General features: G+C 35.5%; 1 protein-coding gene across 2 annotated transcripts in view; it reads left to right on the plus strand.

Moving 5' to 3' along the window:
• The window catches only part of TENM2 (teneurin transmembrane protein 2), a 2,177,747-nt gene that overhangs the window by 2,097,809 nt on the left and 65,461 nt on the right, over positions 1-14,477 (plus strand). For both annotated transcript variants that reach the window (XM_063447436.1, XM_063447438.1), the window contains 4 exons: positions 3,924-4,043; positions 8,143-8,404; positions 9,379-9,646; positions 11,638-11,781. In XM_063447436.1, coding sequence (XP_063303506.1) covers positions 3,924-4,043; positions 8,143-8,404; positions 9,379-9,646; positions 11,638-11,781 — 794 coding nt within the window. The remainder of the gene's footprint in view (positions 1-3,923; positions 4,044-8,142; positions 8,405-9,378; positions 9,647-11,637; positions 11,782-14,477) is intronic.

The raw sequence follows: 14,477 nt of genomic DNA on the forward strand, positions 1-14,477 counted from the left end.
GATAATGAGGTGTGTCATCTTTTAGACACAATGTTGTCCTGAGAAATTGCTGAAGTAATAAGCAGATAAAACAGTGATCTCACAAGAATTCAAAATTATTTTAATCAAATGGATATTGCAAAGATTTTATTTATATATTGTGTTTATTTTTAAGTGCTTAATTTTCTAGGCTTGCCCAGGTATAGCACACTTGAAAGTCTGATTTATTTGTGTTTTGTATTATTTTAAAGGGACACTCCAGGCAATTCAGGTTAATGCATTTGATTGATTTTGGCCACATTAATATGCTGTATGTTTTGCATGCTCAAATCTTTATAGCTTTTGCACAAATGAATAAATGTTTTGCAGAATTGTGCCTGCCTCCTTAGAACTCCCCTCATACCTTATCAAAGGTGTGCACACTGTCTCTGCTATACCTGCACTGTGTGAGCTGCTTTTTCATAACCTGACTGCAGACAATCAGAGAATCTATAAACAGGTAGTGATAGGGTTACTATATGACTCCCTGGGTGTCCTCTCCTTCTAATGCAGGTTGTTATGTAGTTCAGATCATTCAGTACTGTCAGTGACTGACCTGTGTGCATACATTTGATAAGGAAGTCTATTTATGGAATAGTGGGTGTGGCTAAAGAGGCAGGTTTATGGTGCAGCATTTTGCAAAACATTTATTTTATGCAAAACCTATAAAGATCTGAGCATGCGAAAATACAGCGTACTATTGAGGCCAAAACCTGTAAAATGCATTGTAAAACATTGTAGCTTTTAAGACACTGCAATGATTAGAGTGCATGGTAAGTACTCCTCTAGTGACTGTCATACTGAGAGAATAGCCAGAAATTCAAAGTGAGTTTCAAGTTTCAACACTCCAAGCACCATAACCACAACAGCTTACAGTACAGCCAATGAGTATGGTCTGGTATCAGACCTGCTTGGCTCAGTGAAGAATCCAGCTTCTCCAAGATTCTACTCCTGGATGGTGCCAGAGAACTACTGTGGGCTAGAGTGGTTGTGACACAGAAGTGTTTTCTAGCCTTTAATATCAAAACATCAAAACTGTATCAAATATTTTTAATTCCTGGCTATTCTCACTTTAGTTATTTTTTTTTCTTCATATTTTTTAGATACCACTTAACTTGCACTAGTAACCAGTGGCTTAGGTCATCAGCCGTGCCTGTCAATAATATCGAGTTTAGTGGCATGTGGGTTTGTACACTTAAAATGCCATAGTTCTGTTCTCATTGTGTAGCAGTACGTCTGTTGCTTTTAAAAACACTTCCATTTTCAGATTTCCTGTCGATTATTATGTTGTGGCTCACCACTACTTCGAAAAAGACGACTCTTCACACAATGCATTGAGATTCTTTATATTACTGAAACAATGGGTTGAGATAGACTCTGTTTATTGTAGTTATAAGACATCCTGCAGGGGTTTTTGAACTGTCGATCTGTACTCCAAGGTCAATTGAGATCACCAGAGCCCCCAGGGACCATTAAGACCTGTTAAAGCTGGTAATAGCTTTGCAGCACACTTTCCCCCAACCATTAACTTATACTTAACTTTCTAAAGAGAGAAATATAAATTGATAGTTTTCATTTCTGCACAGAAAACCACATAGCATTCCTTGAACATTACTTGAAAAAAATAGAATAAAATGAGTTTTCAACCAGGCTTTTAAGAGAGCAAGAATTATTTTTATTTTTTTTATCATGCAGTGTTCGCTTAAAGCGAACAACGACCTCTTTATTGCCCCGGCTACACACAATGATGAAATTATAGGGATATCCATGCTTACAATTAAGACAGATGTGCTGAGATTACACTATTATTTTGGCTATCCTATTGATTGATGGAGAATAAGTGATGACATAAGAGAGTGAGAGGCTAAATGCATGAGATTGATTTCCAAGCATCTGACAGGGATTCCATTATCTTTGGCCATTTTGATCCCTTCATTCGAAAGCTTGGAGACAGTCCAGGAGTTTTCGGTGTCAAGAATGTCTATGTGTCCCAAATTACTTCGAAACTATTAAATTCAGCTGCAAAGCCATCTACCTGCCAATTTCCAAATGCTACAAAAGAATGAGAAATGAATTAAATTAGCAAATACAGGGGAGGTTATGTGTTTTATAGTTTTGTTTTATTTTGATGTATTTATTTGAATAATTAGGCAATTGATTGAAAAATGCTTCAAAAGGAAAACAAAAAGATGAAAAATAACAACAACAAAAAATATCTTAGGGATGTTTTCTTTTTAAAGGATATTCAAAGTGTTTTCTAATTGGGTCTCAGCCTTAACCAAATCTGTATGTAATTTATAGCTGGTACTGCAAGGTTACAGGGAACATAGGAACTTACGTAAGGGTGTTATAAAACCAAACCTTCATTTAAATAGCCGTGACTATTAGATTAAATCTAGATTTTTCATTTCTACATTAACACAATAAATAATTCTTGAAAACCCACTTTATTGACCTTTAAAGTTTTTCAATTTAAATAGGGTATGGCTATCATTATATAATCCCCAGGTGACTTGGTTGCTCTGCATGATACATAATTAAGTCGATTAATGAGCATTTTAGGGTGCAGTGTTGATATGTTTGTGTAAGATATTTTATTTTCTCTTAGTTATGTATATTTGTGAATTACAGACAATTAAATATTATATTTGAGAATATTGAGAGATTTAGTTTTGAAATACCTTTGATGTTGATCTTTTTGGGATCAAAAGGAGCGGCTAATACCCTTATGGGCGCAATACGCCAGAATTCAATCATGGATGAGTTTTCTAGACTTATAGTAACTCTAAGTACTTGGTTTACATTCATTTTGCAATGCGAACTAATATTTAGCCTAAAAAGCACCACTTATATCATTTGTGTTGCTCCGTTACTGCTTTGCATCCTGCAGAGAAACACGTTTGCTGCCAGGGTATAATCCTGTCCCTCTGTATTTCTGTAAATAGATTAAAATGGCAATAATCTATTTTGTTACTCTCTGCATGTTTTTCTCAAAGATATATAGACATGCAAATAAACAGACTTACCTCCTACATGTGGCGTTATACCCACTTACAAACACTATGTTTTTTTTCTGTTCTGAGGTCATGTTTAGAAAGCTACATTCCTTTAAATGCTAACATAATTATTTCTGTTAACCATAAGCAGGATATATGGCTATATTTATTTATTTTTCTCCATCTTCTATAAGTGACAGAAATGGTATTTATACTTTTATGCAATTATTTCATAACCTGTTTGGCATTTTTACATAATTTAATTTTTACGTATTTCAAAGCAGATTTCTATGCAGAAAATTGTGGTGTTAGCCTACATACATGCACCTGCTAAGAACAAGAGTCTTCAAAACAATTCAAACTATTTTAAAATGTATTTCTTATTAAATGTTACCATTCTATATTGCATACACTTTTTAATATAACTCCAGGGGCTAGTATTCATGCTTTTCTTTACAATGATAAAGAATACTTTTATATAAAAAAAAAAACCTAAGCTGGGTATTTGGGTTAATTAAAAGAGGTATTGAATGAACTATTAAATATCTATGAGACTTCTTTCCAATCTGTAAGCACAATTATTTTATTTATATCTGGTATCGTTATATAACAGCAGTACAGTACATATTAATTACATTACAAGTGAATACAAAATGATGCGTTTCAAAGTATTAGGTAATTATTCTGCTTTGAGGTAATAACCTTCTTTCTGCTTTCTTAAAGAGCAAACAGTTACAATCTGTCTACTTTGTTATATATTTGTGGGATCTTTTGTAATAAATTAAAATAATCCTATAATCAAGGGAACATAGCAATGTGCATGTTTATACTATGGCAAACCAAACGGAGTCATCTCATTTTACTGTTGTCATTAAGAATGGAAGCAATTCAATTGTCTTTGTTTTACAGTCTTGTTTCCCTAATACGTGGACAAGTTATGACCACTGATGGAACACCACTTGTTGGAGTTAATGTGTCATTTGTGAAATATCCAAGATATGGATATACCATAACACGTCAAGACGGCACGTAAGTATTTCAAAATTTCTATGTCGGAGTTATTTTACAATCCCTTTACTTCCAGAACACCAGTGTTATATAGTTACAACCTCCAACATTTTATTGTCCTAGCCAAGCTTGTGTCAAGATTATCATCCTTCCTTCTCTCCAGTGACTTTATGTTTGAATTTGTGTCACAAAGACGCATTTTCATCCAGAAGTACCCATAAGTACTTATCATCTTATGGACACTCCAATCACCTGAACTGCAACCAAGTTTCAAACAAAAATATCCAGATTCTTTTCAAACATGCCAGATTCCTGTTTAGTACAATAAATAAATCGTTGTGCAATCACTTTTATCTCTTGCTTTCAACAGGAAGCTTTGAAAGCCCTAGCAGGTACATCATTAATATCCAACACAACGTGCTCGCATTGAAATCAAAAAGGGCAGCTCGAGCATACAAATCACTTCTCCATGAAACATCCCAGTTACATGAAACATTAAGAGGACAAAATTGTTTAAGTGAAGGGAAATAGCCTGCTACCACTTACTTGTGCACAGTTTTGCCTTTCATTAATTTGAAGTGAATATGGAGCGACAAGTGGTTGCACTCTGCATGACAGTATGACATCCGTTGAATAGAGTTACTGAACATGCATGAAATATCAAATAGATATGTGTGAAGAAAGCAAACCCTAAGCTGATGCTGTAATATAAATAATGATTAAATGTTGTTAAAATATTTGGGGTCTGAAGCTACTCTATATAATATTAACATCACAAATGGACCCTTGTTAACATTTATTTGGGTCTGGTACACAAGACCTCATGGCAAAGAGGCAGGGCCAAATATTATGTGATCATCAGAAAAGTAAATTAGAATTTGAAGACTCTGAGAGAAACTTACTTATTCACTTAACAGGTAACAGAATGTCAGATTTACAATGGCGTGGAGCCTCTGAGTGACAATACCAAGAGCTCCCTGCCATTGAGAGACTGCCAATAGGAGTGGTTTAAACAATTAAGACCAGAGGACTGGATGCTCTATTACTGAAATAAGACCCCCTCCCACTAGTCAAAAAATAAATACTTGGACCTTAGGAGATGTCTTAACAGGAAAAAAGATTCAAAAGATAGATAGCATAAATAAAACATCTTGAGATCAATTCTCCAGAGACCAAGATAAATTTGGAAAAAGATGAGGACAGGAAGCATACAATGGAAGGTCACAAACAAGTCGAGTTACAAGCAAGTCACACCAACTAACACAACCAAACACAGAAGCAAGAATTGCCACCTAATATTGATTGCATTGTATAAAGCGTCATTAGTATAGAACAATGATGGAGTGAGAAATGAGTCAGGAATACATATAATGTGAAATCTAAATGCTAATACAATGATCCCCTACACTAAGGAGATTCCTAGTCATATGTGTTTTAAACCCCACTCTGTATCTCAGTGGCTAGCGCCCCCCCAAGTCCTGGCTATCTAATGATTAAATTAGGAAATCAACCATTTCACTAAATGCTAGTAAAAATAATAAAAATAAAATATTTCTACTTACCGAAAACCTTACTACTTCTATTAGAGAATGAAATAAAATCCTTAGAAAATTAAAAGTAAAAAAAGAAAGATTCCTTACTTACTAATATCAATATTTGTTATCACCAAAGACTTTGAATAACTGCCATCTATCACTGAAATAAGACCTCTCCCATCACTCAAAAAATAAATAGAAGGAAAAACTGAGAAGCTGCCATATATATAATAAATATAAAAAGTGATCAAACAATACCAAATTGGAAAATGCATCACTGAAATCACATGTCATTGCTTGTGAAGCCTCTAATGGACCAAGCGTGCTTTTTAGAGAGTTATATTTTTCAAGATTATGGATGATCCATTCCTTTTATATGAGTGCAGATAAGAAAGTGTATATAGTGACAAAAAGATTTTTATTTTTATTTTGTGACTTATTTAGGGAAGTTAGAAGGACCGTTTCTTGGTTACATTTCCAGGAGCTGAGGAACCCACTGTGGAGGGCCATTTTAAGCAGCAGATCTCGCTGTTTTAGAGTTAGACAATTAAAAAGTGAAAACACGATGTTATTTACTACAGACTGCCAAGTGTCTGTCACGAAAATAGATTATTATTTTTCTCAGATGGCACAGAGTCGGTGCCAGTAAAGAGGCAGATCTGCTTGTCTTCTTGTCTGGGCTCAGAACAATACAACTGATAATGCATTCAAAATATATATTTTGGTAAATCAACTTAGCTAAATGACTGTAGTTTCTATTCTGATGTACTTCTGTTTTCAAAAATTACATAGAAACATATCCATGTCAAAAACATAACTACATGGCTTAACAATTCAGTTCATTTGATTTAGCATGCTAAGTGATCCCTAAAAGAGACCCAAAATGAAGGGTGGTAAATTGCAATTTGGCCAGCAAGGGGATATTAGATATTTTCCAACTATTTATAAAGAGTACTAAAACTTCTATTGTTAAAAAATAAATAATATAGTCCTGATTTAATATTTTTGGATAAGCGTTTTAAATGATTTAAATAGGGTAGTATATTGCAATTTGGCCTGCCAGATGATAATAGATATCGTCCAATTCTTTGTAGAAAGTAATAAAAATAAAAATAAATAATAATGACCTTGAGTTAATATTTTTTTATATACTTTTCAAATTATATTTATGAAATATTAAAATATAAAAAAATACAATATATAAAATATATAGAACATTGTAAAATATTAAAATATTTTCAGAATATTAAACAATTTTATCCATATATATTAAATAGTTAAAACCCTTTTCCAAAAATATTAAATTGAAGTCAATATCCGTTATTTCTGGAATTTAAAATTATGCGACTTCCAAAATTACTGAATATTCACTTTAAAAGTAGTTGTGGGGGTGTAGTTATTTTTACATTAAATCTTTTACTAGTCAAGGATATACTATCCATTCGCCTATGGCAGGGTATGCAACAGTGGTTCTTAATTATTAACAATGGGTGATTTAAAAGAGAGCTACATCCCAACATGGACCATAGCCTTTTTGATAGACCTACCTTAGCTCAGAGAAAAATATAAATATTAAATATCACTGGACTGGCACTTAAGTTAAATCAGAAGCTGTAGCAGTCTCAAAATAGCACTTGACAAATAATTGAAACTTTCTGAAACTAAGTGTATCAGAGCTCAGAAAGGCAGTATTATTGCAGTTAATTCAGCACAACACTCCCTACCCCACCCCATAGCATATTTCTGCTTTTTGAATTGTAAAGCCGTTGTATCACTATAAAAGTTTGGAAGCAATGTGAGCAGGGAAAGATTGGTTCCTGGTTACCCCTGGAGTGCACTCGCTTTTTTTTTTTTTTTTTTTTTGTGTGGCAATTCTGTTATGCCAAAACTAGATGTGGCTGCAGTAATTTGGAATATCATAAAGGTGGCAGCAATGTGCAGAAGGCATACACATTTAGAGTATCACAGGCTCCATGCAAGGTAACTAAAAGATACCAGTTATGACACCAATGACATATCTGACAAGTGACTCATAGAAGAGTATATAGAAAATCTGAACATCAGTTATTCTTAAGGGAAATATTGTAAATGTTGTAGAATATTTTAATATGTCCTATTTTTAACAAATGGTCATAACCCTTTAGTTTAAAACATACACATTTTTTCATTCCTCCATCAGTCTCTCTTGATGGCATCACAAAAAATTACCTAGTCACCTTGACCAAATATATTGCCTGCAGAATACTCACAAAACACAGCAGCTACTTATAGTTAATAATTAACATACAACATATATTTTAAATTAATCTATCCCATCTATTTCAATTACAACTTTGCAAATTAGCACACATTACAATATGCTACAATATATCAAAAGTTATATTTTCATGATAGTTCTGTCATTAAGAAAGCAGAATTCTGAAATCTAGAGTCATTACGGACATTAAAGAGCAATAAAAAATTTCAATAACTGCTTAAATAATTCAACCAGGAGCAAAGTATTATAACTTTTGATCCATGAATTTGTAGTCTTATCATAATCCTTTCAGTACAATATGCTTAATTTACAAGAAATATTGTTTCAGGTTTGACTTAATAGCCAATGGCGGAGCATCCTTAACTCTTCACTTCGAGCGAGCGCCTTTTATGAGCCAGGAGAGGACTGTGTGGCTACCATGGAATAGTTTTTACGCTATGGATACATTAGCATTGAAAACAGAAGAAAACACGATTCCTAGTTGTGACTTAAGTGGCTTTGTGAGGCCTGATCCGGTTATAATATCTTCTCCACTTTCAACATTTTTCAGTTCTTCTCCGAGAAGGAATCCAATAGTTCCAGAAACACAGGTACACTAACGGAAAACCTGAAGCAATTTCTAAGCAGGAAATATGCATTGCAAAAAATATCTAATGTTCTTTGATAATGTGCTCCACAGTACTTAACAAGCAAATTACCATTTCAGAGCATTTACCTCAGCGCTGTCGAAGGGATCATACGAATGTATTCCTGTATATTTCAGATGAAATGTAGCAGTTCAACTAGAGGTTCGAAATACAATGTATTCCCAGCAGAAATGCATTTTCCAGTGATACATCCAGTGATACATTAAATCTTAAAATACTAGGGGTCAGTACAAAAAGACAGAAATAAACAACAAGTACAAAATAGATACTGTCCTTATGCCATTCTGGACGACCACTTATCTTAAACACTGCTTAAAAAATTCATTTGAAACTTTTTTTAAACAATCTAACATGTTTCCTATTAGACAAGGAGACAAAATCTACGACTTTGATAATGTAGTGTTTTCATATGAAACTAGAGTTACAGCCAGAGTGATAGGCACATTAATAGAGAGGGGAACGGAGTTCCACAAATTGATATGCAGATTAATTCCAAGATTTGAAAGCTCGGCTGTCTTTGTACATGTCACTTGTCTGTCTACGTTTTCTTTCTCACACAAAAAACGTATCAAGACACATTAATTCTCGTTTTGTCACCACTCACCTCTCTACCAGAGCTTCTGTCTACCGTAATACCACCAGTTGCATGTTTCAAATTACATCAAAGCAGACACTTACTGGAACGTGGTATATATTTTTTTTACTATAACAGTAAATGTGTTAGTAAGTGACTGGAAAATGTCTTTGAGCAGAGGTACTTTTTTAATTATGTAGACCTTCCCGACCTCATTTCAAACATATATGAAATGCCATGTCCTTTTATTTGTCTGAAGATCTATCAGGAATTTAGATTTTTTTATATATTTACTTGTACACATCATTTAACCCTGATCACTGCTTTTTTTTGCTTATCCTAGGTTCTCCATGAAGAGATAGAAATGATGGGATCTAATTTGAAACTTTGTTATCTGAGTTCGCGTACATCTGAATATAAGTCCTTGCTGAAAATCATTATGACTCAGACAATGGTCCCATTAAATCTTATCAAAGTTCACCTGATGGTAGCCGTTGAAGGTCATTTATTTCAAAAAACATTCCAAGCATCACCAAATTTGGCCTACACTTTTGTCTGGGATAAGCATGATGCATATGGTCAGAGAGTGTATGGCCTCTCAGATGCTGTGGGTAAGTAATCACTTTCACACTACAATGATTAATGTTAAGGTACTAAAGTTTTTATCATTTCTCAAAACCGTGTAAGAAGACACAGTGCTATAATATTTCACGCCTTAGCCAGTCACAGTGTCAGCAATGTTATCAGCCTGCACCACACTTGAGCCCAGGAGAAAATATGTTCACTGCTACATAACAAATAATACTTGTGCTTTCAGGTGTAATGTACCATACTGATAGGTACGTTTGGCACAAAAAGTCAATTTTTCTCTTCTTCTTTAGTCTACTAGTTTGAAAATGCCATTAATAACATAAACATTGATATATCTAGATTGCAAGATACATCAAAATGTTCTTCAATGTTATTTTTTGTATGAAAAAAATAAATAACAGTATGAAGCTTATACATATCCTTGGAATAATATAGTATCGGTTTTAGACTTATTTTGGAAGTATATTACAGTATATAAATTACTATAAAATGTGTAAGAATTGCATTATTATTGAATATTGAATTATTCAGTTTATTATACAACAATCCAGCCCCTTGCAGCTTAAGGTGGAACAAAAAGGGAGAATCCAAGTATTAAACAAATAATAATAATCCTATTATTTTTTTCTGTACGATGCCATATTCATTGGATTTTTAAAACTGATAACTGAATGGGAACCCACCTATATATATATATATATATATATATATATATATATATATATATATATATATATGCTCTCCTAGACAGGCAAGGGTCTGAGACTATTTTTTTTATTTTTTTATTTTATATATAAACATTCCCTTTTTGTAGATATTAGTACTTTTTCCTTTATTTGTCTAGCTCGTTGTAGTAAAGTATTCCTCCACCAATAAAAAAGAGCCAAATTGTTTTCGCAACTTTTATCTAAATAATGGTTAAAAAATAAATGTCCTCTCTGCAGAACTTACACCGAATGCTTCTTTAACTGTAAGTCCTTAAAAGCAATTAGGAATACTGTTAAAGCCTGCTTATAGTTATAGGTTGGGTTAGAATCTTAATTTGTCCTTTAGAAAGACGGAGATTTGGTTGGAAATATTTACCTGTGCATTCTTTTACTTCTATATAATGCTTGGTCAATGTGAGCTAATGTGCTTGGATTAGCCAGTCAGATTATTGATGGCTACCTTACTATATCCACAATCTGATTCTTCATTTAGCAGAGAACTGTGTTCTAAGTTCTAGGAAGATCATTTGTTTATAGAAAGCCATTTCTTTCATTTCTGCTCCATTGCTGCCACGGTTAAAATGACGGAGCAGTGGAATGCATACATAAACGTAAAAGCAATACTTCACTAATCTTTAAATCACTATTAGTGAAAAGTTCTATCTAGCTTTATAACCTCACATACAGACGCATGGCAAATTTGCGAATGGCACTATCTGCCCTGAAATTGCTAACAAGATGTTATTGTGAAATTCCACTTAAGACCTTTGATTAGAGTACTTCTTCCAATTACTGCTTTACAAGTTAATTGGAAAGAAAAAAAAATGAATTAAGATGTATTCTTATGATGTTAAAACCCCTGAAATTGCCATTAGATCTCTTACTTAAGAAAGTCAGATTCAGTCTAACCATTGTATTGAATACAAAAGTACAAAGAATAGATAGCATCATTTATCACTATATTGCAAATGTTCCAAGCAATTGAAAGAAGATGAACTATTAAACTGTAAGCCTAATAATGAAAAAAGTAGTGGCATTTCTCCATTATTCAAAATGTTCTGATTTATACATTGTCTAGTCTTATATTATTCAAAATGTTCAAGTTGATGTACTTGCATCCATTTCTATTACAGCTTTTTAACATTACATGCATTATTCTGTAATTTTGAATAATTAAAAAAAATGGATGTAGCTTGTATCATTGTGTGTTTTTTCATGGCGTTATGTTTACAATGCAAATGCTTGATTGCAGTGGAGTGTCCATTTTAAAAATTAGGTTTAACGGTTCTCGTTCTGTTTTGCAGTGTCTGTAGGCTTTGAATATGAAACATGCCTCAGTTTAATTTTATGGGAGAAAAGAACTGCGACATTGCAAGGATTTGAACTGGATCCCTCAAATCTTGGTGGCTGGTCTTTAGACAAGCATCATATATTAAATGTTAGAAGTGGTAAGTTAACTTTGCCTCTAGATGGTTTAATGTGCATGTCAATTACTGTGAAAAAGTTTTTGGATAATAAAGTTAATATGTCTAATGCTTAATTTGCTCATATATTACATTAAAACAGTCTCAGAGAACAGAAGAGTATCTTATTCTACACCAACCAGGGTTGTAGTAGCTGGGATAAGAGGTGTAGAGAAGGGGGAGCAGAGGGTGAAAATTAGCAATTCGCCATGGTGAGGGGCTCTGCAGGGCCAAACGGCTGCTCTTGCCATAAAGGAGGCCACTCCAATAATAAAGTTAATATGTCTAATGCTTAATTTGCTCATATATTACATTAAAAACAGTCTCAGAGAACAGAAGAGTATCTTATCCTACACCAACCAGGGTTGTAGTAGCTGGGATAAGAGGTGTAGAGAAGGGGGAGCAGAGGGTGAAAATTAGCAATTTGCCATGGTGAGGGGCTCTGCAGGGCCAAACGGCTGCTCTTGCCATAAAGGAGGCCACTCCAACTTGGGGCAGTAAAGAGGTGCTAGAAATAGTGAATGCCAGTGGCTCCTTGCACATGAACAGAGCTAAAAGTTGCCAGGATCATGATGTCATATACCGGTGGTCAATAATCTGTTCAGACTGGAGACATGCATCACAATACAGTACTGCAAAATAAGACAGCTTCTGGTAAGGGAGGTGTACATGGTGTGTTTGTATGGCTTGGTTGGATGCATGTTTGTATGGGCATGTGTGTTCTAGTATAGGGCAGTGCATGTGTGTTTGTATGGGTCACTGTGTATGCCAATATGGATAAATACTGGCATGTTAATGTGTATGTTAATGAGTGTAAGTGCCGGTATTTGTGTCAGTTTGTTTGTATGGGTCAAGGTGAGTGTTAATGTATGTTAATGAGTATGTGTGTGGATTGGGGATCGTGTGCTAGTTTGTGTCAGTGAGTATGTGTGCAGTGGTATTTGTGTGTCAGTGTGTGCTAAAAAGTGTATGTGAGTGTGCCAGAGTGTGCATGTGTAAGCATCTTGTGTCAACGTGTGTGCCTATGTGCCATTGAATCTATGCAAATTAGAATGTGCACATGCATCAGAGAGAGGTTAGTAAAACTTAAGATCCTTGGGCATTGATGATTAAGTCAAAGAGTGCATACATATAGGTTGGTCCAATGGGGCAACACCCCCGTTTTTGTTGCAACAAGTAATATAAAATAAAATATAATGACCTAGACCAAAAATACTGAACTGGAAAAATTCTAAAATTCAACTCTTCAAATCAGCTATGTTGGCTAATTCCCTTACCAATTCACATCAATTAGCTTTTTCGTTAATAGACACCTTTACTACCCATATAGAAAAAAATATGTTGATAATAAAATGAATCTGTCTCTAGACAATGTTATTATTATAATAAATATATTCCTGGCAATGGACCAAGAATCTGTCAAGGACAAGGAAGTAAGGTTTGGGACAGTGTAAGTAAAAGACCCACGCGCCCCTTGACCTTGCTTCATTGGGTTTTGAAGGATGCAGCAAAATGGCATTAAAGAACATCCCCCCCCCCAAAAAAAAAGTCAAAATTTGTCATAAATGGAATACACTATACAAAAGTAACAAAAATTATATCTTGCACTTGCAATTATAGGTGAGATATACAACTCGCAAAATATCATATGTAGATATTATGAGTTAATAGTCTGCTGACAAATGCTGCTTCTCTGGAAATACGTATGCACCAGAATTAGGCAGAATTATTCACTAAACACAGAACTTTAGTGATTTAAATCAGAATAGCAAAGGTGACGTTAAAATAACTATGCTTGGGGGGCGGGGCCTGACTGCCGAGCAGACTGGCCGCACGAAGCCAGAGCTCCGTAAAAGAACCTACAATTAACTGAATTACTCCTCACTCTCCAAGCGGAATTTATTAATCTGAAGGAGCAGAATGCCGGTGTAACCCCAGACCCAAGAGGCGAGACCGCCGGGCCCAGAGCGGCACCATAAAGCGGACTCAGCGTTGCGGCCTACCAGCGGATGCAGGCACGGGAGAGGCGGCCGACCTCCCCGCCGGCGGTTCTGCAAGACAACGCTGCGGCGAATAGGGCTCCGTTCACCCCCCCTTGCCGGTGAGGGATATCCTGGCACTACCAATCGACTGCTAAGCTAACAGGCTCTGCCTCGAGCGGGACTTACCTGATCCGGACGCACCTCACTGACACAATGCAAAAGCCAAAATGGCGACTACCGCGCCTCTAACATGCGGCCTGCTGGAGAATTATGAACAGCGGCTGGATGCACTGTTTAAAGACCTCTGGCAGAAACTATGGCGCAGAGGGGCACAATCTACAGGGAAGACCAACAAGCAACGTCACTCACCTCCCGGTGGCCTGAAACACGAAGCGGGTGGACCAACCCGACCAGCCCACAAAACACAGAGAGCAGGGGAGAAAAGAGCCACAACTGGCCCAGAATCACCCAAAGCTTACTGCCACTCTTCGGGGCTGAGAACTCGACAGACAGGTGCACTGGGTGGATCGTGCCCAAAAAGAACAGCTACAGCCATCAAGCGACCACGACCCAAGCGAAGGCCCTCTCCAGCAATTCCTCGCAAAGCCGCAGGGGCAGCTGAGCACCTCATCGATCAAAGTGTACGGCTGCAACACCCTACAGGCCTAAACAGTCAGCTTACAGGCCTCAACCGCCCAC

Source organism: Pelobates fuscus, chromosome 3 (genome assembly GCF_036172605.1).
Source record: "Pelobates fuscus isolate aPelFus1 chromosome 3, aPelFus1.pri, whole genome shotgun sequence".
Classification (NCBI taxonomy): domain Eukaryota; kingdom Metazoa; phylum Chordata; class Amphibia; order Anura; family Pelobatidae; genus Pelobates; species Pelobates fuscus.